Below are 27889 nucleotides of genomic sequence, written 5' to 3' on the forward strand. Positions count from 1 at the left end.
GTGTTTATTAACAAAATAACATCACAATACTTCCAAAGTACCGCATTAGCTGTGAAACACATTAAAATTCCCTGAAGTTATTAAAAAAAAGTTAATTCATTCTTCATTTACAAATTGTCAATCACATACCATTCATGGTGATCTCATAAGGTTCCAGTTTGAGGATTTTCTCTTTAAAGAGCTGTTGCTGTATATCACTCTCCAAGTCTCCATGTCCTTTGGTAAACCATTCAAAACACATCTGGAGAAAAGTTGGTCAGAAATTAATTACATTTCAAAATAATTGTCTGGTTTCCTTTGAAAAATACTGAAATTTACACAAATACTATCGATTGTCTATGGCATACTAATTGACCTTTAAAGAAGGAACCTTGAGACCCTTTTATAGATCATTTATTACAACTACCTGAATCCAGAACAAATCCACTTCTGACAAAGACTAATTATAAAAAGGAATTTGAAAGTTAAATGCCATGTTATAAAGGAAGAACTAGAGGCAATCGAAGTAAAAAGTACATCAATTCATTAAGATTGCTAAATAATAGAAAACCATTGTACCTCTCGATCCAGTTCACAAATGTCTATTCCAGTCACCAGGCACTCCCAAATCTCCTTGGCACGGTTCCAGCCTATGTAAAGGCTGGCTTCTTGAAGAAAAAATGCAAGAAATCTCAAATGTGCTTCGAGGTACTGTGGAATATCAGACAAGACAGCAAAACGCTATTATAAATTCAGCAACAACAGGAAAATAATCACTGTTGATCGTGATGTATAACTTTCTTCAACATGTATTCTTCAATTAGTAACACAAATGCACTATCTTGGCATTATCACATTGCTGACTGTGGGAGTCTACCATGTACAGGTTAGGTGCCCCAATTTCTTAATTATAATGTAACAATACTTTAGAAAAATACTTCACTGGCTATAAGTGCTTTGAGACATCCAGTAATGGTAGCATTGTACAATGTAATTGCCAGTATTTCTTTCTTTTTCATGGCTTTAAGTAATTTCCTGTGCAGTATCTAGTCAAATTTTGGAAACGTGGTAAAATGCAATTATAAAGTGTGGCATTCATATCTCTAGATTAGGAACAAAAAGGAGCAATAAAACCACAAAATAAAAGCAAAACTCTAGATGTTTTTCTGGTAGTCACCTACTTTAGAGACACTGATTTCCTTCCCTAAAAATAAAAATTCGCCGTATTAACCTCTCCAGTGATGCCAGTTCTCAGCAGATATCAAAAAAGTTCCTTTTGTAGGAGTAAAATTACTGCAATCATCTCTCCTTTCAGGGCTTTTGTTCATTGTTAACTTTCTCATCTGTTGGTATAAATGTTCTAATTTCTAACAATGTTTATGGCTTGTGGCGTTTTTCTAAACTTCTGTTCTCTAATTCTCAGCTACCTGTCTAAAATAAATGGTTTATTTCCTACTCATCTATACATTGCATAAAGACCTATATGCTTTTTTCTTTAGTTTAGCAAATACAAATGTTGTCACCCGAGCTTTACTTCACAATGTAGATCCTGAAGGCTGGGAACTAATCTGGCCACTCTTTTGATGAATATTTTCTGAATAATACTATGACAAAAGAATTGCTGGAAATAATACATTTGTTAACTTTTATTTTTCAATCACCATGCTAATTGACTTCTGAGGAAGGATGATATCCATAACATTAACTTGACTTTTCACTTCACAGAACACTAACTGATCTGTGCATTTCCACCATTTTCTGTTTTTGTTTCCAATTAAAACTCAATCAGTTATTGCCAAACGATAACAAAAATGAGGGAACTGCTGAGGTTAAAGCCGTGGGTGGCACGGTGGCACAGTGGTTAGCACAGCTGCCTCACAGCGCCAGAGACCCAGATTCAATTCCCGACTCAGGCGACTGACTGTGTGGAGTTTGCACATTTTCCCCGTGACTGCTTGGGTTTCCTCCGGGTGCTCCGGTTTCCTCCCACAGTCCAAAAATGTGCAGGTCAGGTGAATTGGCCATGCTAAATTGCCCGTAGTGTTAGGTAAAAAGGGTAAATGTAGGGGAATGGGGGGGGGTTGTGCTTCGGCGGGTCGGTGTGGACTTGTTGGGCTGAAGGGCCTGTTTCCATACTGTAAGTAATCTAATCTAATAAAACACAGTCTTCTCATGAATATTAAGCTAATGAGGGAACTATATACTAGCAATTGAAGAATCAAATAACTACTATTTTAATTCAGTTAGCTATTCATTATACATGGTTAAATTGATTTAAGAGAACTAGATTTTCAAGTTCAAACTAGAAATAATAAATCAAAGAATTATTGTTTCAGTCAACAAACTTTCATTTAATGCAAGATTTATATCTTTAATTTTTTACTCAGAGAGCTGTTAGGACTTGGAAAACACTGCCTAGGAGAGTGGTGGAGGCAGACTCCTTAACAGGCTTCTAAAGAGAACTGGATATATATTTAGAAGTGATGAATTTAGAGGGCTACGGAGATAGAGATGAAGAGTGGGAGTAGGTGGAGAGCGGGAGTAGGTGGAGAGCTGGTATGAAACTGATGGGTCAAATGGCCTCTTTCTGTACACTTCTATACATTGATTCACAAAGACTAGAATCTCAGTGTTAACGAAGTGCTTATTTTGCCAGGATCAGAGTATAAATCCAATTTGAAGGAAATTTCAACTTCAGTATTAAAACATTAGTGCCAATAAAAAATTAAACCAAGTGCATACAAAGTTTGGAAAACAGCTATAATAAAGACATAAAATGAAAACGTTTGGACAGGTCAATGGTTACAAATTCAAGAATCCCAAATTCAACATCACTTACTTATAAACCTGTTAATGTTTATAAATTATAGATGACCTGCACAAATTTGTGATTATTCGTTTGGTATGTTAACTACTCAACCCAACATTTAAAAAATAATTCCATGGTAAAATTACAAAAACAATTTACACATTGTTAATTATCCCTAAAACACTTACATCTTGATGTGTATATCTGCCATCAACGACTGTCGACCCTGTTAGCCCTCCTACACCAGCTGCAGAAACAGCCAGTCGATGACAAGCTACAAGGCTACTTGTAACCAGTTTCACTATTTCAAAGTTTTTCTTCAAATCCTGGACAATGCTCTAGAAGGTCAGAAATAAGAGAAAAAGACAATGTCACTCTCCATTTTAACTAATGATTTAAAATAAGCACACAACAATAGAGGATTGGGTAATCCTTCCAACTTGACAAATTGTGATAAAATCCAACTGAACTGATGAAATTAAAGCAACTTCCACTTTTCATAAAAGTTACACATGGCCTCGGTGAAATTAGTATAGCCAAAAAGAATTTGATGACAGAGTACATACAATACCGACAGAAAAAGTAACTCAGGGAATTAATAATGACACTGGGAAAGAGAAATAACCATGAAATTAAAATTTGAAGGAATTAGATTGAAATATCAAGATTATAACAAATGAACACGATGGAAAATAAGAATAAATTATTTGAAAGAATTCATAACCCCTATTCCAAACCCTTGGCAAAAATCTGCTAAGTCGGTCCAAAAAGCTTTTTCATTGATTTCATGATAAATAAAGCTGCAGTATTTATCAAAGGGATCAGTACAAGACGTAATTGTTCAAATATAGTTGATACTCCTAAATATAATGGCTCCAGTCCCACTGGATCTATGACTGCATCTCACTGTCAGCACAGTCACCAGGCCAAGTATTTTGAATTACCATGCCCAACTAGTATCCAAATATTTTAACATTTTTGTTTTAATGTGTCACAGAATAAAATTCATAATTCTTAATCTTGAGATAATGTAGGTGAAAATAATGTGTTACTGGCTAAGTAATCTGGCACTCTGTAGATTTAGAAATCCAGGAGCTGCTAAACATTTATGGCTTTAAAAATCTAGATATCGAATGAAATTGCAGATGTGATCTGCAAAAAAACAAATGCACAGTCCGATGTGAGATACACCCAAGTTTGTTCCCAGGGATCAGGGATTCGACTCCTGCAGAAAGTCATGACCAAAACAAGTTAAGAACGCAAGCAAGTATAGTTTTTGTTTTGATACCAAACTGGAAGGGAAATGGAATGAAATGAGGCAAGCACTCAAAGTCTACATAATTCAAGAGTGGACCAACAAGTTAGAATCAAATTCATACAGCACGGAAGCAGACTCTTCGGTCCAACTCATCCACACTGACCAGACATTCCAATCTGACCTACTCTCATTTGCCAGCATTTGGCCCATATTTATCGAAACCCTTCTTATGCATATACCCATCCAGATGCCTTTTAAATGTTGTAATTGTACCTGCCTCTACCACTTCCTCTGACAACTTGTTTCATACAGGCACCAACTCTGCGTGATAAAGTTGCCACTTAGGTCTCTTAAATTTCCCCCACACTCAATTTAAATCTATGCTGTCTAGTTTTAGACTACCTACCTTGGTGAAAAGACATTGACTATTTACCCTGTCAATACCCCTCATGATTTCATAAACCTCTGTAAGGTCACCCCTCAGTCTCCAAAGCTCTATGGAAAATAGCCCCAGCCTATTCAGCCTCTCCCTACAGCTCAAACCATTCCACCCCAGCAACATCCTTATAATTTTTTTCTGCATCCTCTCAAGTTTCCCTGGAGTGTACCATTGCAACACTTGAAAGGCATCTGGATAGGTACATGAAAAGGAAGGGTTTAAAGGAATGTGGGACAAATGCTGTCAGATTGGGATCTCTGGTTGGACCAAAGGGTCTGTTTCCATGCTGTATGACTCTGACTCTATAACATCCTTCCGACAGAAGGGCGACCAGAATTGTGCACAGTAGTCCAAAAGTGTCCTCAGCAATGTCCTGTACGACCACAACATGACACCCCAACTCCTCTACTCAATGCATTGACCAATGAAATCAAGCATGCCAAACGCTTTCTTCACCACCCTGTTTACGTGACTCCACTTTCAAGAAATTATGCACCTGCAACCCCAGATCGCTTTGCTCAGCAACCTTCCCAGGACCTTACCATTAAGCGTTTAAGTCCTGCCCCGATTTGCCTTACCAAAATGGAGTACCTCACATTTATTTGAATTAAACTCCACCTGATACTCTTTACCTAACTGATCATCTGATCGAGGTCCCATTGTACTTTGAGATAATCTATCCCCCCACTAGGGAGACAGTGGGGGGATAGATGGGTAGGGAAGAGAGGAGATAGCCTACAGCTATTATCACTGGACTGTTAATCCAGAGACCCAGATGATATTCTGGGCACTTAGGTTCAAATCCCATCATGGCAGATGGTGGAATATGAATTCAATTTTAAAAATCTGGAATCAAGGGTCTAGTGATGACCATGAATCCATTGTCAATTGTCAGAAAAATCCATCTGGTTCAGTAATGCGTTTTAGAGAAGAAAACTGCCAGCCGTAAGTGGCCTGGTCTACATGTGACTCTAGGTTCAGAGTAATGTGGTTAACTCTTAACTACCCTCTGGGTAATTTTGGGTGGGCATTAAATGCTGGCTTAGCCAGCAACTCCCTCACTCCATGAATGAATAAAAACATCACCTATTTGGTGTGATCTGCAAACTTACAAACCATAACTCCGATATTCCCTTCCTTAATGTAGATAAATGTAAAATACTGCATGTAGGAAGAAATAAACCTGATACTCATACTCAATGAATGCGCTGAACTGGCTAAGTTTGAAGCTGAAAGTGCTTTGGATTCATAACGGACTGCATGATTCATAGATATATAAACAGCTGTAATAAACAAAGCTAATTGGATGTTGAATTATCCAATTAGATTAGTAGAATCCATCAAATTCTTTAACAAATCCTTCTTTAACCAGATGATTAATACTTTGAAAGGACCAGTAAGCTGCATAAAGATGAGGGTGTTAATCTATGGAACTATCTGGCACAGAAGGCTGTGGACACCAAGTATATTGAAGACAGAGTTAGAGAATTCTCTCATCTGCTATCCCAATCTTGTAGTTAATGAATGAGACTCAGTAACCCACTGAGATAGTAAATTTCAAAGTCTTGCAACCCTTTGAGTGAGAAATATCTCATCTTAGTCCTAAATGATTGGCTCCTTATCCTGAGTGCCTCCATGTTTGAGATTACTTGATGTGAAAACAATTTCAGTATTTATCTTACCAACCCCCCTCAGTATCCTGTACATATTAATGAGATTGCTTCTCATTATTCTAAACTCATGAGAATTAAGACTTAATTTGCTCAGTCTCTAAAGCAATGTCTTCCACATCCAAGGAACTAATTTAGTAAACTTTTGCTATATGGTCTGCAACATGTGAATTAGGAAAACCAGCAGCAGCAGGTTATTCATAGAACATAGAAGAAGAATACAGCGCAGTACAGGCCCTTCGGCCCTCGATGTTGTGCCGATCCAAGCCCACCTAACCTACACTAGCCCACTATCCTCCATATGCCTATCCAATGCCCGCTTAAATGCCCATAATGAGGGAGAGTCCACCACTGCTACTGGCAGGGCATTCCACGAACTCACGACTCGCTGAGTAAAGAACCTACCCCTAAAATCTGTCCTATACCTACCCCCCCTTAATTTAAAGCTATGCCCCCTTGTAATAGCTGACTCCATACGTGGAAAAAGATTCTCACTGTCGACCCTATCTAAACCCCTAATCATCTTATACACCTCTATCAAGTCACCCCTAAACCTTCTTTTCTCCAATGAAAACAACCCCAAGTGCCTCAGCCTTTCCTCATACGATCTTTCTACCATACCAGGCAACATCCTGGTAAACCTCCTCTGCACCCGTTCCAGTGCCTCCACATCCTTCCTATAGTATGGCAACCAAAACTGCACACAATACTCCAGATGCGGCCGCACCAGAGTCTTATACAACTGCAACATGACCGCAGTACTCCGGAACTCAATTCCTCTACCAATAAAAGCCAGTATGCCATATGCCTTCTTCACCGCACTATTTACCTGGATGGCAACTTTCAAAGATTTGTGTACATGGACACCAAGATCCCTCTGCTCATCCACACTACCAAGTATCCGACCGTTAGCCCAGTACCCCATCTTTTTATTACTCTTACCAAAGTGAATCACCTCACACTTAGCTACATTGAACTCCATTTGCCACCTTTCTGCCCAGTTCTGCAGCTTATCTATATCCCGCTGTAACCTGCCACATCCTTCCTCACTGTCTACAACTCCTCCGACTTTCGTATCATCTGCAAACTTGCTCACCCAACCTTCTAACCCCTCCTCCAGGTCATTTATAAAAATGACAAACAGCAATGGTCCCAAAACAGATCCTTGCGGAACACCGCTAGTGACGGCACTCCAAGATGAACCTTTGCCATCAACTACTACCCTCTGTCTTCTTCCAGCCAGCCAACTCCTAATCCAAACCTCCAACTCACCCTCAATGCCATACCTCCGTATTTTTTGCAGTAGTCTACCATGGGGAACCTTATCAAACGCCTTACTAAAATCCATATACACCACATCTACTGCTTTCCCCTCGTCCACCTCCTTAGTCACCTTCTCAAAGAATTCAATAAGGTTTGTGAGGCACGACCTGCCCTTCACAAAACCATGCTGACTATCCTTGATCACATTATTCCTATCCAGATGTTCATAAATCCTATCCCTTACAATTCTCTCTAAGATTTTGCCCACAACAGAAGTGAGACTCACCGGCCTATAGTTACTGGGGTTATCCCTACTCCCCTTCTTGAACAAGGGAACCACATTTGCTAGCCTCCAATCTTCTGGCACTACTCCTGTAGACAACGAGGACATAAAAATCAAGGCCAATGGCTCTGCAATCTCCTCCCTTGCTTCCCAGAGAATCCTAGGATAAATGCCATCAGGCCCAGGGGACTTATCTATTTTCACCCTTTCCAGAATTTCCAACACCTCTTCCCTACATACCTCAAAGTCATCCATTCTACTTAATTGTGACTCAGTACTCACATTGACAACAATGTCCTGTTCCTGATTGAATACTGACGAAAAGTATTCATTCAGTGTCTCCCCAATCTCTTCAGCCTCCACACGCAGCTTCCTACTACTATCCTTGACTGGACCTATTCCTACCCTAGTCATTCTTTTATTCCTGACATACCTATAGAAAGCCTTAGGGTTTTCCCTAATCCTACCAACTAAGGACCTTTCATGTCCCCTCCTTGCTGCTCTTAGCTCTCTCTTCAGGTCCTTCCTGGCTACCTTATAACTCTCAATCGCCCCAATTGAACCTTCACGCCTCATCTTTACATAGGCCGCCCTCTTCCATTTAACAAGGGATTCCAATTCCTTATTAAACCACGGCTCCCTCACACGACCCTTTCCTCCCAGCCTGACGGGTACATACTTATCAAGGACACTCAATAGTTGCTCCTTGAACAAGCTCCACATATCAATTACACTCTTGCCTTGAAGCTTACTTTTCCAGGCCACACATCCTAAGTCATGCCTCACAGCATCATAATTTCCCTGCCCCCAGCTATAACTCTTGCCCTGTAGTGCACACTTATCCCTCTCCATCACTAGAGTAAAAGTCACCAAATTGTGGTCACTGTCCCCAAAGTGCTCACCTACCTCTAATTCTAACACCTGGCCTGGTTCGTTACCCAGAACCAAATCCAGTATGGCCTCACCTCTTGTTGGCCCATCTACATATTGTGTCAGGAAACCCTCCTGCACACATTGGACAAACACTGCCCCATCTAACGAACTTGAGCTATAGCTTTCCCAATCAATATCAGGAAAGCTAAAGTCCCCCATAACAACCACCTTATTACTTTCACTCTTCTCTTGAATCATCCTCGCAATCCTTTCTTCTACATTTCTAGGACTATTAGGAGGCCTGTAAAAGACTGACTCTTAACAGGGTGAGCTCAGCTTTCCTATTCCTAACCTCAGCCCAAACTACCTCAGATGGCGAGTCTTCATCCATCGTCCTTTCCACAGCTGTAATACTATCTTTGACAAGCAATGCCACACCTCCCCCTCTTTTACCCCCACCTCTGACCCTACTAAAACATTTAAACCCTGGAACCTGCAACGGCCAATCCTGTCCCTGTTCTACCCATGTCTCCGTAATAGCCACAACATCGAAGTCCCAGGTACCAACTCACGCTGCAAGTTCACCTACCTTATTTCGTATACTTCTTGCATTGAAGTATACACACTTCAAACCACTTTCCTGTTTACAGGCACCCTCCTTTGAAATTGATGCCATGTTCCTAACCTCCCTACACTCCAGGTCCTGCACCCTAAAGCTACAGTCTGGGTTCCCATGCCCCTGCAGAGTTAGTTTAAACCCCCCCTTCTGAGAAGAAATTCAATCCAAATACACAATATATATCAGGCAAAGAGTATCAGGTGGAGTTTAATTTAAATAAATGTGATCATGTAAATTTATCTTTACTTCATTGTGGAGTCCAAAACTACACATAGTATTTCAGAAATTTCACCAAAACCCTGTACAACTGTAGCAAGACTTCTTTATTTCAATACCTTTAGAATAGACATAATTTTCTTTCTTCATTGCTTGATGTACCTGTATGGTAACATTCGGTATGCCTTGCACAAACACATTCAAGTCTCTTTGAACATCAACACTTAAAAGTTTACACCTTTAAAAAAATTTTAGCTTTGCTATGCTTCAAACCAAAGTGAATAACTTCACTACATTATATCCACCTGCCATGTTGGACTCCACTCACTTAACCTGTCCACATTGACCTATTCTAATCACATTGCGCTTTTCGAAGGGCTCCATAACATCAGTGACCACATTAAAATTAATTATTTGGCCACTATTGCAAATTATATATATTCAAATTTCTGAAACAGTATCCTGCAGATTTACCAGATATTTCAGATACCAGAGTGCTAAGTCGTCCATCCATGATTGAATAATTAGAATTAAGTCTATGTCACAAACATTACATAAAGACACAAAAGGATTCCTGACATGAAAGGCACCAAATAAATCCAATCTGTTCCATAATTAATTAACCCACACTGGAACGGTGTTAGTAAAGGAGGACTAAAGAATCTTTTTGCCATTTCATAGAGGAATCCCAAATCATTGTTTATCATTTGCTGGATGATAAACAATCCAGCATGATTTCAGGGACTGACAGGAAAAATAACTTGGTTGTTCATCTATGAATCTATATCTTTAAGATTCTCTAGATAGTTGTACAATGGTACAAATGGGGACATCCTGTAATCACCTCATCATTCAAGATGGCAACTTAGATAGTTGTTTCCTAGGTGAGTCTATTATCACCATAAAACCTGCTACAAAAAGCTTGCAATTCTTTTAAATGTGACTGGAAAAGACAACTCCCGAGGTGGTACAATCTCATCCAACAAATAATTCTATGTGGCACATGGACAAGTTCTTAAAAGCCACACTGCAGATCAATGGTTTGTTGCAAAACAAGAAGCTGTCTATTGTAAACACTGAAATCCACCAGCAACAGATTACACCAATATCAGTGAGAGAATTTCATAAACAAAAAGTGATGATTTTTCTCCAAGGATTCGTGGCTTATCCTTTCTGGATTCAAAGTATCAACCAAATATCAATATACACATAAGGGACAAAGTTGAGAGGTTGGTATAATTTCTTAGTCATAGAGATGTACAGCATGGAAACAGACCCTTCGGTCCAACCCGTCCATGCCGACCAGATATCCCAACCCAATCTAGTCCCACCTGCCAGCACCTGGCCCATATCCCTCCAAATCCTTCCTATTCATATACCCATCCAAATGCCTCTTAAATGTTGCAATTACACCAGCCTCCACCACATCCTCTGGAAGCTCATTCCATACATGTACCACCCTCTGCGTGAAAAAAGTTGCCCCTTAGGTCTCTTTTAAATCTTTCCCTTCTCACCCGAAACCTATGCCCTCTAGTTCTGGACTCCCCACCCCAAGGAAAAGACTTTGTCTATTTATCCTATCTATGCCCCTCATAATTTTGTAAACCTCTACAAGGTCACCCCTCAGCCTCCGATGCTCCAGGGAAAACAGCCCCAGCCTGTTCAGCCTCTCCCCGTAGCTCAGATCCTCCAACCCTGGCAACATCCTTGTAAATCCTTTCTGAACCCTTTCAAGTTTCACAACATCTTTCCGTTAGGAAGGAGACCAGAATTGCACGCAATATTCACAACATCCTACCGATAAGGAGGGAGACCAGAATTGTATTCCAAAACTAGCCTAACCAATGTCCTGTACAGCTGCAATATGACCTGCCAATTCCTATACACGTTGCACTGACCAATAAAGGCATACATGTTAAATATCTTCTTCACTATCCTATTTACCTGCAACTCCACTTGCAAGGAGCTATGAACCTGCAGTCCAAGATCTCTCTGAGCAATACTCACCAGGTCCTTCCCATTCAGTGTCCTTGCCCTGATTTGCTTTTCCAAAATGCAGCACCTTGCATTTATCTAAATTAAACTCCATCTGCCACTCCTCGATCCATTGGCCCATCTGATCAAGATCCCATTGTACTCTGAGGTAACCTTCTTAGCTGTCCACTACACCTCCAACTTTGGCGTCATCTGTAAACTTACTAACCATTCCTCCTATGTTCACATCCAAATCATTTATATAAATGATGAAAAGCAATGGACCCATCACCAATCGTTGTGGCATATCACTGGTCACAGACCTCCAGTGTGAAAAGCAGCCCTCTGCCACCACCCTCTGTATTCTACCTTCAAGCCAGTTCTATATCCAAATAGCTAGTACTCTCTGTATTCCATGTGGTCTAACCTTTTTAACTTGTCCACTGTGAGGCGCCTTGTCAAATGCATTGCTGAAATAGATTTGGATCAGGTCCACTACTTGCCCTCATCAATCCTTTTTTGTTACTTCTTCAAAAATATCAATTAAATTACTGAGACAGGAGTTCCCATGCACAAAGTCATGTTGACTGTCCCTAATCAGTCCTTTCCTTCCTTAAAATAGGAAACCAAAACTGTACACCATATTCTCGATGTGATCGCAAAAGTTACTTTTTCTAAAATTTTAGCCATTCATTTTTCCAATGGATGAGACCAGTGGGTTAGTTATTCTTGGAACTCTGTAAAATATTGGAATGATAATTTGGTAATATGTACTAGCAAATGCAGTTTTCTTTCTTCTTGGATAACATCTAACTTTTTTATCTGTCCCTTCTCTAAAACAAGCAGGTTAAGTTTGCATCAAGTAATCATGAAGTAGAAAATCCTGGTCATGACTCTACTGTGGAGTTTTCATATTGCTGCTTTAGCTCATTTTCAGTAAACCACTATTCTTGTTTCTTCCAGACTGAACAAAATGTAACTATAGTTAAATTTAGTGGTTAATATGAGTGCTGTAATAGTGATATTCTCCTATTATAGAACTTTCATTGGTACAATTAGAAAAATGAGAATTACAATATATTCATTCTAATTTGAACAAAGTATATTCCTGTCAGGGTGAAAGGGAAGGCTGGTACGTATAGGGAATGCTGGATGACTAAAGAAATTGAGGGTTTGGTTAAAAAAGAAGGAAGCATATGTCAGGTATAAACAGGATAGATCGAGTGAATCCTTAGAAGAGTATAAAGGCAGTAGGAGTATACTTAAGAGAGAAATCAGGAGGGCAAAATGGGGACATGAGATAGCTTTGGCAAATAGGGTTAAGGAGAATCCAAAGGGTTTTAGAAATATATTAAGGACAAAAGGGTAACTAGGGAGTGAATAGGGCCCCTCAAAGATCAGCAAGGCGGCCTTTGTGTGGAGCCACAGAAAATGGGGGAGATACTAAATGAATATTTTGCACCAGTATTTACTGTGGAAAAGGATATGGAAGATATAGACTAGGGAAATAGATGGTGACATCTTGCAAAATGTCCAGATTACAGAGGAGGAAGTGCTGGATGTCTTGAAATGGTTAAAGGTGTATAAATCCCCAGGATCTGATCAGGTGTACCCGAGAACTCTGTGGGAAGCTAGAGAAGTGATTGCTGGGCCTCTTGCTGAGATATATATCACCGATAGTCACAGGTGAGGTGCTGGAAGACTGGAGGTTGGCAAACGTGGTGCCACTGTTTAAGAAGGACGGTAAAGACAAGCCAGGGAACTATAGACCGGGCCGAAAAGTGGCAGATGGAGTTTAATTCAGATAAATGCGAGGTGCTGCATTTTGGGAAAGCAAATCTTAGCAGGACTCATACACTCAAAGATAAGGTCCTAGGGAGTGTTGCTGAACAAAGAGACCTTGGAGTGCAGATTCATAGCTCCTTGAAAGTGGAGTCGCAGGTAGATAGGATAGTGAAGGCGGCGTTTGGTATGCTTTCTTTTATTGGTCAGGGTATTGAGTACAGGAGTGGGAGGTCATGTTGCGGCTGTACAGGACATTGGTTAGGTCAGTTTTGGAATACAATTCTGGTCTCCCTCCTTATCGGTAGGATGTTGAAAGGGATCAAAAAACATTTACAAGGATGTTGCCAGTGTTGGAACGTTTGAGCTAGAGAGAGGGGCTGAATAGGCAAGGGCTATTTTCCTTTGAGTGCGGAGGCTGTGGGGTGACCTTAAAGAAGTTTATAAAATTATGAAGGGCATGGACTCCCCCACTCTTTTCCCTGGAGTGAGGGAGTCCAGGACCAGAGGGCATAGGTTTAAGGTGAGAGGGAAAAGATTTAAAAGGGACCCAAGAGACAACTTTTTCACACACATGGAGGGATGTGTGTACGGAACGAATTGCCACAGGGCATGGTGGAGGCTAGTACAATTATAATATTTAAACGGCACCTGGATGGTATATGAATAGGAAGGGTTTAGAGGGATATGGGCCAAATGCTAGCAAAGGGTCCTAGGTAGTGTCGCTGAACAAAGAGATCTTGAAGTGCAGGTTCATAGCTCCTTGAAAGTAGAGTCCCAGGTAGATAGGATAGAGAAGGCGGCGTTTGGTATGCTTTCTTTTATTGGTCAGAGTATTGAGTACAGGAGTTGGGAGGTCATGTTGCGGCTGTACAGGACATTGGTTAGGCCACTGTTGGAATATTGCGCGCAATTCTGGTCTCCTCCCTATCGGAAAGATGTTGTGAAACTTGAAAGGGTTCAGAAAATATTTCCAAGGATGTTGCCAGGGTTGGAGGGTTTGAGCTATAGGGAGAGGCTGAATATGCTGGGGCTGTTTTCCCTGGAACGTCGAAGGCTGAGGGGTGACCTTATGAAGGCTTACAAAATTATGAGGGGCATGGATAGGGTAAATAGACAAAGTCTTTTCCCTGGGATGGGGAGTCCAGAACTAGAGGGCATAGGTTTAGGGTGAGAGGAGAAAGATATAAAAGAGACCCAAGGGGCAGTTTTTTCACGCAGAGGGTGGTACGTGTATGGAATGAGCTGCCAGAGAGGAAGTGGTGGAGGCTGATACAATTGCAACATTTAAGAAGCATTTGGTTGGGTATATGAATAGGAAGGGTTTGGAGAGATATGGGCCAGGTGCTGGCAGGTGGGACAAGATTGGGTTGGGATATCTGGTCGGTATGGACAGGTTGGACTGCTGTACGTTTCTACGATTCTAAGCAGTTCACAGAAAGTTCACTGGATTGATTCCTGGGATGGGGTCATCATCTTACAAGGAAAAGTTGGTATTTGAAGTTTAGAAGATTGGGAGGTGATCTTATTGAACCATAAAAGATCCTGAGGAGGCTTGACATGGTGAATGCTGAAAATATTTTTTTCCCTTAATGGAGAAGACTGGAACTAAAGAAAATGATTTAAAAATAAGGGGTCTCCCACTCAAGACTGAAATTAGAAAGATTTTCTGTCAGATGGTCATGAATCTGTTGAACGCTTTCTCAAAGAACAGTGGAAGAGGGATAAATGAATATTTTTAAAATAGAAGTTGATAAATTCTTGATGAACAAGAGAGTCAAAGATTGATAGCGGTAAGCAGGTAAGTGAAGCTTAGCCCACAATCAGATCACAATTAGCACATCTTTGCTAATGGCACAGCAGACTTCACAGGCCAAATGGCCTATTCCTAATTGATATGTTTGCATGCTTATTTCATCAGCATTGAAACTGGCGACTGAAACTGATTCCCAGTCAACACGGCAATTCATCTTTGATGCTCTGAAAGTCAAAGTACGAATCAGGCAACTGCAGTTATCTGAAACACAGTAATATCATGCACAAATGAGAGATCTGAAATCTGGGTGTTTACTAGAATCAATTGCTTTAAATTGATTTTAAAAAATTCTTAAGGAACTGTAACAGCTTCAAAACGTAGCAACACCAAGTGTAGAAGTGGAACATTACTGCTTTGGCCAACTGCAACACTGACCTGACTGTCAGTAGAGTTAGTTGCTTAGTTAGTAGCTTGTCTGCTAAATTTAATATCCTTTAACCTCTTTTCTCTTACAGAATTAAAGTTCTAGAACTCCTAGATTTCTTCATCTTATTGACAGTCCATTTCATGACTGTAATAGTCCTCTTTTTTTTTTTACCTTGTCTTGCTTCTGACAGCTTTGTTTAATGAAGGATCTGGTAATCTCATGAAGCTGGCGTAAAGCTGGAACCACCCATACTGGATGTTGGTTATTTTGCTGAGAGGACTGGGAATAAAAAGCACAATTTAAAACAATATAAATGCCGACCAGCTTATAGTGTAATTTGAACATTACTAAATATTTAAAACATTTCCAGTGAACAATACCAAATGAAATTAGTTATCCAGTGATTCCAATAACATGCATCAGTGGAAGATAACAGTTTGACAAACCACAATAAGATAACCACTACAAATCTATTTTATACACTGAAATAAAGTTTTATCATTAAAACAACATTATACTTTTGAATGATCAAATCAACAGTGGGGATATGTGAAAAACATCACAGGTTTCAAATGGCTTCTTAAACCAACTTGATCTTGCAACTTATGGAAACATTTGAGCTTTTAATCAACCATTCTCCTTGTTCCAAGATAGAAACTTGTAACATGAAAGAGCTATTTTTATTTGAGTGAGCACTGATCAAGTATTTTATAACATTAAGTTAAGAAGTTGGACATTGCAAAAGTAACACTTTAACATTAGAGTTACAAATTCAACAACACATCAAGTTTATCAAAGCAGTTGTAACCATCAACTCACTAAGGCTATTAGCTTTGCGAATGAAAACAAAAGACAGTGTCACAATTTACAGAGACAAGGTTTATAAGAATGAGAGATTTTACGGACTAACAAAATATACATGTTTCCTCATGTGGTGTGGGGCAACCTAGAATGAGAGTCATAGAATTAGAATAAGGGTTAACAGATTTAAAACAGAGATAAGGAGAAATTATTTCTCTCAAACAGTCATGAATCTGTGGAATTCACGACCCCAGAGTGCAGTGCAAATGGGGACACTGAGTAAATTTAAGGAGAAGACAGACAGATTTTTAATTAGTAATTGGTAATGGAGAACAGCCAGGGAAACGCAGTTGAGGCCACCCTCATGATCATACCATGTGCTCAACCATGATCATAACAAATAATGGAGCAAGCTCAAGGTGGGGGAATGAATTGTCTACTTCTGCTCCAAGCTCCAGCAGTGGGGGGGCCTCAAGAGGGTGAAGGAATCTCAAGAAAGACTTCATGTATGAAGAACTTCAGTGTCTGGATAATTTATGACTTTGCAGGAGGTGATTGAGAGGAGATAGACATATTTAAAAGTAAGGGATGTGGTCAGAGTAAGAAGGAAGGCACTATCCCCATTGGTGGAAGAATCAAGAATCATGAATCAGTGCGCATACATTTAAGACAATTGGAGAACCGAGACACAGATACTTCAAGCAATGAATGGTTAAGATCTGGTATGCACTGTCCAAGACTTTTCTATTTGGAGCAGAAAAGGTTGAGGGGAGACCTGATAGTGGTGTACAAGATTGTACATCCTGGTGAACAGGATGTGAAGAGAGTAGATATTCTACTCAGTCAAAAGGTCAAGACCAAGTGGACACACTTTTAAAGTGAAAAGCAGGAGGTTTAGTGGGGATTTAAGCAATTTCTTTCCAGAGTGTGGTGAGGGTATGAAATGCACAGCTTGGGAGGGTAGTTGAGACAGGTAACCATGCAATCTAGTACTTAGATGAACACAAGTGGAATATCATTCAAGGCTATAGGCCTAGCATGGGAAAGTGGAACTGATGTAAGTAGTCATGTATTTTTGGTGGTACAGACTCGATGGACTGAAGGACCTCTTCTCTATTGTGTGATTCTACAAGTGTGCAGAAAGGGTCAATTTAAGCTTTCGAAAGGGAACTGAATCAATATCTGAAAGGGACAAATTTGCAAAACTTAATTCTGTACTGATTATGCTAAAGACTGAAAAAAGATTCTGATTTGCAATCAGTAGTTACTCCTATCATATGGACTTGACATTGTGATTGAGAATTTATAATTTTCAAATAACAACGTAAAAATAGTCCAGTCAAACCATGTAACTCAATATAAGAAAAGCACACGTGCAGATCATAGTTTGGATATATAAAGGGATGTGGAATTAAATGATTGTACATGTGAAAGTCTGAGGACAACATGGACTACTTTGGCTGAACAATTAAATTGTGTCGTAATTTCTATTTAATTCTACTTTCTTTTCCCAGTCCCTTTATACGGAGGTCTTTTAAAAAAAAGTGCATAATTTCTTTCACAAAGTTATCTACCTTCTTAATATCCTCGATACATTTGATGATATAACTTCGCTTGATTTGCTCCTTTACTGCATAAGCTTCACTAAGTATGGTAAGATGTTCTTCCAGTGCCTGCTGGACTAAGTTTGTGGGTAGTGCTGGTAAATGAGCAAGCTCCCAAAGCACCTCCAGCACCTGTTGTTGGGGAAAAGAGGGCGAAGGTAGTATTTAAAAAAAGATTTAAAAAAACCAAGTTTAGCATCAATCCCAAAATCACTCATGCTCATTTGTAAAGTCTTGTCACACCTGACAGAACAGTTCTTACCTTGCCTGTGGTGTTCTCAGAACGAGCTTCTCGGCCAATTTTTCCTATAAGACTGAGCAGTTTTTGTCGGATTCGGTCACTCTCAATCTCCCAACTCTAATCAGGAATGGAGAAAGTTGAATCCATCAAACAGAATTCTATTGTCAATATTTTGCACCTTGAGAAATGTTTCATGGTTTATTTATTAAGTAAAGTGATTAGCCCAAGACTTGGTCTTCAGGAATATACAACATTGTTTGCATCTCAAGTGCATATGGAGGCCCCAGCGGGCGAACGTTGGTTATGCAGGGGGCCTGACTTATCCTGAAACCTATTTAACCAGGACTACCCTTGCTACGGTAGTTCAAAGCGAGGTCGCTTTTTAAAACACGTGTTACTTACACACAAATATTTTGTTTCTCCATTCACAGAAAAATGCAGTTTCTAGTCGAGTGGCACAAAATCTGTAATGCAAATTAGCCTTAAAAGAACAGCAGACTTCTAATTAAAGATAAGAGGACTGAAATACATTTTGGAGATAAAGAAATCACTGACCTGAAACATTAACTGCTTCTCTCATTATATACACTGCCAGACTTGCTGTGTATACCCAGCATTCTGCTTCAATGTCATTTACACTTGGCCTTTATTACATGGCTTAATAAGACTCAATGCCATCTTCAGATACTTCCTTATGTTATCATTATTACAAGACATTTTAAAGCCTACATGGTGACTGTCTGACCAAACCTCATGTGACTCAGTGTTATACTTTATCATGCCTCTGTGAAGTGTCTTGTGACATTTCATTATATTAAAGGTACATAATACATACAAGCGGTTATAATAATGGGGCATTAAAAAGAAACTCTAATTTTTTTTCCCACAATGTCAAGACAATTTTAGCCCAAGTCATATTGTGTAGAAGGATACCACTTGATGCAACATGATTAAACAGAAGAAGTCTTTACATTTTGCTTATAATCTGACAATCAACAAAACAGAATTAAAAGACAGAACAAAGATGAAAAGGAATGTTACGACTAAACTTTAAAGTGTCAAATTTTCAAACTAATGAAGTCTATCTTAAGTTTTCTTTCTGAATGCATTATTATAATGTTGTAAACACCCATAAACTAACACTTTGTTTTGGCTGCAGAGTGACCATGGTGCATTATAGTACGAAAGAAATAGTGGTTACATCCAATTATTGTGTAAACTTTTGACCAATGTGAACTGTCAGTTTTTGAGGAGGGGAAGGTGCGTGGGGAGAAGGTGTGTGGAGGGGGGAGACAGCAATTTAGGTGTAGGCCTCCTTATCTGACTCAGTCCTTAAATATTTAATACCTTAGCACGAGCATAAGCAAAATTCTAGGACGAGTTTGTTTACTCGTAATCTTCATTTCTGGGAAAGTAAAAACAAGGCCTCTAATTGCAAATCCATGCCATTTCTCAAAACCTCTTGCCTCAATATCTTAAATATCGCAGTTCCAAGGAGAACAGTTCTAGCTATTCTAAACACCTATTATAGTTGAAGTTTCTTATCCCTTCAGTAAAAAAGCTTTAGGGAACAGAAATGTAGAGATTCATAACTATCCTCAAATGTGGTAGCCAGAATTGTATCTAGCAATTTAAAATCTGGCACGATTTATTTTTAATATTTTTTATCTTCAACTGAAAGCACAAGTAACCAAATGATACTTTAACCACCTTATAAATTTGCCATATCATCTTTTAGGATTTTTGAATATAGACGCCAAGGTTCTTTATCTCTACACTTCATTCAATTATACCAATTTACAGAATTCGCTTTTCTTCCCCATACGGCTCCTCCTGATCTGCATTAACTTATATCCTCACACATTGATCTCGATCTGTCATCTTTCTTTTTCAAACATCTTTTAAAAAATACTTCACCACAGAAAAAGCTGCTCACTCACCTTCTGTATCAGAATGAAGAGATGGTTCAGTTGATCATAGTTGAATTTGGCAGCAGCAGCAGCAATAATAGTGTGAATATTTTCAATGACGGTTGAGGATTGCCCTGACTTAATAAATAGCAATGCTATTAGGTTTAGATAACATCTGCAAGTTACATTACATCTGTCCTAAACATAATATGTCTGTCCTCCATTGCAATATATTCAACATCATCTCCAAGCTTCATTAACAACTTTCATTCTCTTACAAAGATCAAAGTGGGATGTTTAATGATGATTTCACAAAGTTAATCAGCATTTGCTACTCCTCAGATCGTGAGCAAGTTCATGTACATATGCAGCAAGATCTTCACAAATGCAGGCTTGGGCTGGTAAGCAGCAAGTAACATCCATTTCACACAAGTGTCAGGTAATGGCCATCACTAAAAAGAGATGGCCATCACCATTGCCAACTGATGTTCAGTAGCATTTACATTGCTGAATCTCCCACAATCAAGAATCTGGGGGTTACCAGTGACCAGAAACCAAACTGGCCTAGCCATATAAATACTGTGGCTACAACAGCAGGTCATAGGCTGAGAATTCAGCTGTGAATAACTCACCTCCTGATTCCTCAAAGCCAGTCAATCAGCTACAAGGCACAAGGGAAATGTGCGATGGAATACTCTTTATTTGTCTGGATTAGGACAATTCTGATAATATTCAAGAAACTCAGCACTATCCAAGGCAAAACAACTCATTTGATTGATAACTCATCTAATTCCTCAGTCATTCCCTCCACTACAATGTACAGAGGCAGGTTGCACCAAAACAGCAACTCACTAAGGCTTCTTATAAGCATCTTGCAAACCCGCAACCATAAGAAATAGAAACAGAAGTAGGCTGTTTGGCAGCTCAAGCCTGTTCGCCATTCAACAGGACTATGGCTGATTGGACATTCCTCACGTCCACTTTCCTGCCCATTTCCTTTAATCATTGATTCCCCAACTGAAGAAGGACTCTGTTCTCTTAGTTTTCTGTGGCAAGAAGTTCCAAAGACACTCAAACCTCAGAATAAACTCCTCCTCATCTCAGTCTTAAATCAGCTCCCCTTCATTGAGAGACTGTATTCTCTGGTTCTAAATCCTCTCAGAATTTACCCTGTCAACTCCTTTAAGAACCTCATATTTTTCGATGAGATCACCTCTCATTCATCTAAACTTCAGTGAATAGAGTGCCAATCTGTTTAGCCTTTTCTCAAAAGACAAAACAAAGATAACCACTACCGTTTAGAAGGTTAACAGCAGCAGATGCAAAAACACCAACACTTACAAGTTCCTCTCTAAGCCACAAACCATCACAAATTAGAATTATATCATTGTTCCTGGGTCAAAATCATGGAGCTCATTCCTTAACAGCATATTTTGGGCATCCCGACATGGACTACATTGGGTCAAACTGGCAGCTCACTACTACCTTCCAGAAAGAAATGACCGTGGGCAATAAATGCTGACCTAGCCAACACTGCCCACATCCCATGAATAAATTGATTGAATAAAAAAAGTCTGTTCTTATCTGTCCAGATAAAATATAAACTTATCAGCACACAAAGGAGGGCCTTGGAATTTGAAGCACATAACTTAAATTTAACATGTAAATTCCAACTATTGAATCACTTCTTCAAACAACTTTTATTAATGTCCAATAAATAAATTTAATACAATTAATCTTTTTCAGTCACACCAACATCTTCAAAGCAGCCTTACTGGATTTAACTCAATGAAGAAGTGTGACAATTGCTATATTATGCTCACATAATGTGATCTATTAAATTAAAAATTACTCTGTTAAAACCAGTTGTAATATGCAAACCACTGCCAGATTTACTTAGTACCTGAATGCGCCAAATCTTGGTAAGCTCATCCATGGAGAGTTTACTGCCCAGCAGCTCGATAATTCCCTTTATTCTATCACAATACTGTGCTTGATCAATATTTCCTGTTGAAGTTGAATAAAAACAAGAGGTTTTCTCAGTATGATACAGGAACTAAACTGTCTAAACAGCATACTCAATTAGATCGAGATATCAGGCAGATTGAACTTTGGTGGGGGTCCGTTTGATAGTACCATTACTGATGGAGTTGGGCAGGGCTTGAAAGACCGATCTGCCAGATTGGACTCACAGGAAATAGTGACATAGCAAATACATAGGAAGATTTTTTTTTAACTACACCAATCTATCTGCCAGAAATGTATGTTCCTCCATGAAGCACTGGTGAGTGTGACTAACATAGTTCCTCTGGAGAAAAAATCTTGCCTTCAAAGAGGAGACTCTCATTATGCTGTGTAGCACCATCATTTGACTCCTATGGATAGATTCAGAACAAATCAAAACAGGGCATCCATAAAGCACTGGAGGCTATCAGTATCACAATTATATTCAACTATAATCTGCAACCTTGCGACCCAAAACATCAAAGAAATTCTGAAATGAAACCTCTCAATGCCAAATACCTTTGAAACATGCTCATAAAAACAAAACATGCATTTTAATTATCTAACAATGTCCCATAATGCCACTGATAGATATATAAAATCACTCTGTTCACTGTTACATCATACACTATTTTCCACCAAGAGGTCAAATGTCGTTACAGCATGCATTTCATAAGTACTGGATGTAATACAACAATAATAAGAGATAGAAAATTCATGGAGCTGACTGATCAGCAATAAACCTTCATACCAACATCTGAAAATTATTGTTGATCATGCCCCTTCTCAGGGAAGAGAAAAATGATAAAAGCACTTCATCATTTCATGCTGAGACCAAAAAGCTGTGGGTTCAGGTATCACAGGAACAATCTCACTTTATGGTCCTACTCAATGTGGTAGTGAGTCAGACAGGATTTAAATTTCCCTTTTTAATTACTAATCCACGCTGAAATTGCTAGCATTAGTTGAGAATCATTGCTGTTCTGGAAAGTGTTTACTATTAATGGTTAAAAAATGCTGCCTTAGATTCTTGAGGTTAAGCTGATTTTACAAAACAATCTTCAATTTTCAGCACTGAGACCAAAGATACATGGTATCATAATGGCAATTCACAGTCACCCTTTTCAAAAAGAGGAAATAGTACTTCATCCTCAACCAGATAGTGCACTGTGTGCCAGTTGAGAAACTCTAAACTACACATTGTTAGTCTCTTCTCAAATCTACTGTACCTTCAAGTGCTATTGACAATACCGAATTTTCTACCAGCCAGTCCAATAACCGATCTGTATCAATTGCATTTTTCACAGATTTTGATAAGGTACTGTCTTCAATCAGCTTAGTAACCTAGAGAATAAGATTGAAATATTCAGGTTATTGTTAAGTGTTAATCCAGTAATTCCCCTTTGGAACAACAGAAATATTAATATCATAAATGGAAAGTGTAACAGAAAATAAAGAGAGTCAGAAGTCATATCACAATTCTTCAAAGTCTATTTTAGAAACAGTGACTGAATCATACTCATTTGACAAGCTTGAATCCTTCTTCTGCCTGCAAACTCTGTCCATTTTACATTTAGTGGTTTAAACACTATTAGCAATCTAGTGCAAAACAATAAAATATGTTGTGAAAATAAATTAAGAGAACATGACTATGTCACCTCTGTAATTAACAGTTCTTACTCCTGAGGTAACCCTACCTATTGATTCCCTAATGAGTTCAACATTCTAGCCATTGGTGCACATTTAACTATTCATGCATAAATTGTATTTATTGGAAAGTTTTATGACAAACCGTGAACTGAAACAGGAAGGTAATAGTACAAATATGCCTGTAATTCAGAGCCAAACAGGTTGTTGTTGACTTCCTATAAGCAGTGCTCTCGAACTTGTTTTTAAAAAATCACACAACACCAGGTTATAGTCCAACAAGTTTATTTGGAAGCACTAGCTTTCGAAGCGCTGCTCCTTCATCAGGTGGTTGTGGAGTATAAGATCATAAGATACAATTTATAGCAAAAGTTTACATTATGATGTAACTGAAATTTTATATTAAAAAAGACCTGGATTGTTTGTTAAGTCTCTCATCTTTTAGAACGGGCATGTTGGTTTCAGTTCTTTCATCTGTAAATGCCAGAAATCTTTTTTAAAGTTACATTCTCAAGTGAACTTTATCAACAGGTGCCACATTAGCTCAGATAATACATTGAAGGTGTGAGGTGCTCTGTGTGAGGCTGTCTGTGCTCCAATGTTCAGACTGATTCTATTTCTAAAAAAACAATTTACAGAGTCTTACATGGATTCAGGCAGTTTTTGCGCAAAATAAAATGTAATTCAGTAAGTATCCCACAAACTCATCCCACAAACGTATATGTGTGCGTGTGTTTGGGGGCGGGAGGTATGAGTGTCTGAGAGAGTGTGAGTGTGTGTTAGTGTCAAAGGGCAAAGGGTATAAGTATGTAACAGAGTGTGTGCGAGACATTAACCCAAGGTCCCGGTTGAGGCCATCCCCATGAGTGCTGAACTGGCTATCAGCCTCTGCTCAGCCCACTTTGCATTGTTGGTCTAGAACGTGTTCGTTTATTACCTGTTTCTATAACTTGATCGATTTTCAAAGCAATCCTGTGTATTATCATTAAGTTCTTAAGATATTTTGAAGATTCAGTTCTGATAGAGTTATTAATGAAAATATGAGCAGTGTTTATCTCACAAAACAACCTTGAACTGCTAATTTAATTAGGTTGTCAAAGAATAACAGCAGAAAGAGGATGTGGCTCATCTTTCAAACCATGCCAACTTTATCAAGTGGCAAAGTATCAATGTATAAAATGCTAAATAGCAGCAATACTGCTGGCTGCTGTCAGCCACAGGTTATGATTCTATACAAAAACATTCTATTGACAGCGGTTTTGTCATAATAACAAACAGGAGCTGGAGTAGGCCATTTGGCCTATTAATTCTGCTCTGCCATTCAGCAGTATAGTGGTTGATTTTTTTTTCACCTCAACTCCACATTCCAGTACTATGCCACATCCCTTAGTTCACCAGGAAGTACTAATGAATAGAAGTATATTAACAACAAGCAAATATAACTCGCTGGGATACAGAATACCAAAAATTCTGTAAAAAATACTCCCAATTAACTGAGTAATATAATCTTTTGAGTTCAGAAACACTTCAAAAACCTTTTATTTTGAAACCTAGACCCCATGTTCTTGATCTCCAAGAAGAAACTTCTCAGCTTTCCTTTTACCTTTTAACTACCTTCTTAAGTCTCTTAAAAAACTACACAAAATTCAATTAGATCACCTCTCATTCTTTTGAGCTACAGGGAATATAGACCAAGGCTATCTAACCTTTCACAGGGCAACCTACTCATCTTAGGAACCAGCCTAAGTACCCTTAATTGCACTCCCTCTAGGACAAGCATCTCCTCCTTTGGGTAAACAGGCAAACCTGAAACCCAGTTCTCTCAAGAGTGTGGCCTCTACAACACCACGCAGAATTATAGTAAGACTTCAGTTCTGTACTACAACACTCCTGTAACAAAAGTTAACATTCTAATTACTTTCATTATTACACAAACTGCCTGTATGTAACTTGTAATTCAGGCACAAGGACAAAGCCATTCCTAGCTTTTCACGATTCAAAAAGAAAATTTGGCTTTTTGGATATTTCCTACCAAAGTGGATAAATCACAGCTTGCCACAAGTATACCATCGGACATAAATATATCATCCAACTTGTCTAAATCCCAGACTTTATGCACACTCCCCCACACACCACTTCCAAATCCTCAACATTATTCTCCCAATTAACTGAGTAATATAATTGTTGATTAATCATTTCAAACCTCAGGCAATTCTAACCACAGTTCTATCATCAATCAAAATTTGAAATTAATAAATTGGTATACCTCTTTCAATGAATTCATTTTTGCACTGAAGTGGGGAGTTTTCAACATACGTAGGAGGATATCCAAGCGGAGGTCATCTACCACCATCACCAGCTCTGGTTGAAATCGCATGCATAATAATTTGATGGCAGATAGAAGCTCTGGAATGTTCACCAGTTTCTAGATTGAAAAGCAGACAGGAATTAAAAAACAGATATTTTGCAATTTACAACCAATGCTGCAATGTCTAAGTAACTCAAGGTAAAGTTGAAGTAGGCCCTCTCTCTTCTTTTGTCAAAATACCTCTAGTGGAGCCTTTCTACTTTCAAGGACACATAGAAATAACAGCTAATCTACAAATAAACCTGCATTCAGGGTTGAATAGAGAACAGAACAAGTTTGCAATTGAGCATTAAGTTGCAATCTCACTGCTCTCAGAACAGTTTCAGTATGATTAATGTGGCTGAGGTTCACAAATAAAAACTTTCATTTATAAAGCACCTTTGATGTAGTTGAGTGTTTGAAGTACTTCACAAGCATTACAAAACAAAACACTAAATTAAAATATAGCAGATGACGTAAATTTTAGGAAACACAAAGAAAAAGGCAGAGAGGTTTAAGAAGGGAATTCAGGGACACTGGCAACTGAACGAATGATTATCAACGATGGAAAAATCAAAATCAGGAATGGTCAAGAGACTGAGTTCAAAGACTTGGAAGGTTGTGTGGCTAGAGTTTGCAGTGATAGAAGCAGTGTATCAAAGTAGCATGAAAGCAAGGAATGAGAATTTTGAAATAAAAGCATTACTTAATTTATAGTCAGTATAGGTCAGTTGTCACAGCAGAGATGGGTAAATGGGCATTGGCATAAGTTAGGACGTGGACAGCCAAGGTTTGTGACGATTTCAAGTTCATGGAAGCCACCCAAGAAGTCCATTGGAATTGCTAATTTTAGAGATACTAAGGACTGCATCAACTGAAGGTTGGGCTTGCACTGTGTGTCCATATTCCTATTTTATGGGAGTGCATTCAGGTTCAAGAATAAAGCATTTGGCTTTTGTGGTCGAGAGTGTGGTGCTGGAAAAGCACAGCAGGTCAGGCAGCATCCGAGGAGCAGGAAAATCAATGTTTTGGGCATACGACCGAAACATCAATTCTTCTTCTCCTCGGATGCTGCCTGACCTGCTATGCTTTTCCAGCATCACACTCTCGACCCTGATCTCCAGCATCTGCAGTCCTCGCTTTCTACCACCTGGCTTTTATGCCTTAGAAAAGAAATTTTAATCAGATCAAAGATTTTGATAAGTAATCCAGAAAAAAAAGTGATTACCTTGTCTTTCAGATCTTTTTCTTCTAAACTTTGCACATATCGAATCATTTTGTCAATGACTGGATCCAGCATTGGCTGTAGAAGGAAGAATAGTACAAAAAAAAATGCATTTGTATTTTAACTCCGTTGTATTTACATTGGAACAAATATCGTCCTAAAATAGTCCTATACAGTTAGCTTGGTGTAAAGCTGGTTGCAGTCTCCATTTTCTGGATTTACCACACATTACCATAAATCAATTTCTATTTTTGACAACAACTCCATGGAAAGGTGTATTGTTATCACTTACCTGTACTACGGCAGGATTTAGATTTTCGGCACATACACCCAGAGGCTGTACCAATGCAGACACTGCCTAAAATAGAAACACAAAGGTTCTAAACCACAGTAGTTCCTATAGCAATCAACCAGATTTATGCAAAGCAACACAGTTAGTTCTATAGTTTTAACTGCTTTAGCTAGAATTATTAAAAAATTTTAAAATCATAACATATCAGTAAAATATTTCCTCCTTCAGAGAATGCTTTGGGATCAAAGGTTTTAAGTTTTGAAATTGATATCGTTAAATATGTTGTAAAAGAACTATATCAAAATAGTCAATTATTCTAACTACATGGGAAGAAGTTAAGATTAGATTACTTACAGTGTGGAAACAGGCCCTTCGGCCCAACAAGTCCACACCGACCCACCGAAGCGCAACCCACCCATACCCCTACATGTACCCCTTACCTAACACTACTGGCAATTTAGCATGGCCAA

General features: G+C 38.9%; 1 protein-coding gene across 3 annotated transcripts in view; it reads right to left on the reverse strand.

Moving 5' to 3' along the window:
• Positions 1 to 27889, reverse strand: part of usp24 (ubiquitin specific peptidase 24) — a 185558-nt gene that overhangs the window by 116212 nt on the left and 41457 nt on the right. For all 3 annotated transcript variants that reach the window (XM_043699013.2, XM_043699012.2, XM_043699014.2), the window contains exons 8-19: positions 27420 to 27485; positions 27131 to 27205; positions 25822 to 25980; positions 23138 to 23252; positions 21808 to 21911; positions 19935 to 20042; positions 18016 to 18111; positions 17724 to 17885; positions 15520 to 15627; positions 2977 to 3126; positions 559 to 690; positions 130 to 241 (exon numbers count right to left, since the gene is read on the reverse strand). In XM_043699013.2, the coding sequence (XP_043554948.1) occupies positions 130 to 241; positions 559 to 690; positions 2977 to 3126; positions 15520 to 15627; positions 17724 to 17885; positions 18016 to 18111; positions 19935 to 20042; positions 21808 to 21911; positions 23138 to 23252; positions 25822 to 25980; positions 27131 to 27205; positions 27420 to 27485 (1387 nt within the window). The remainder of the gene's footprint in view (positions 1 to 129; positions 242 to 558; positions 691 to 2976; positions 3127 to 15519; positions 15628 to 17723; positions 17886 to 18015; positions 18112 to 19934; positions 20043 to 21807; positions 21912 to 23137; positions 23253 to 25821; positions 25981 to 27130; positions 27206 to 27419; positions 27486 to 27889) is intronic.

This window comes from Chiloscyllium plagiosum, unplaced genomic scaffold, assembly GCF_037043375.1.
Source record: "Chiloscyllium plagiosum isolate Xiang-an unplaced genomic scaffold, Cpla_swu_hap1 HiC_scaffold_9, whole genome shotgun sequence".
Lineage (NCBI taxonomy): Eukaryota > Metazoa > Chordata > Chondrichthyes > Orectolobiformes > Hemiscylliidae > Chiloscyllium > Chiloscyllium plagiosum.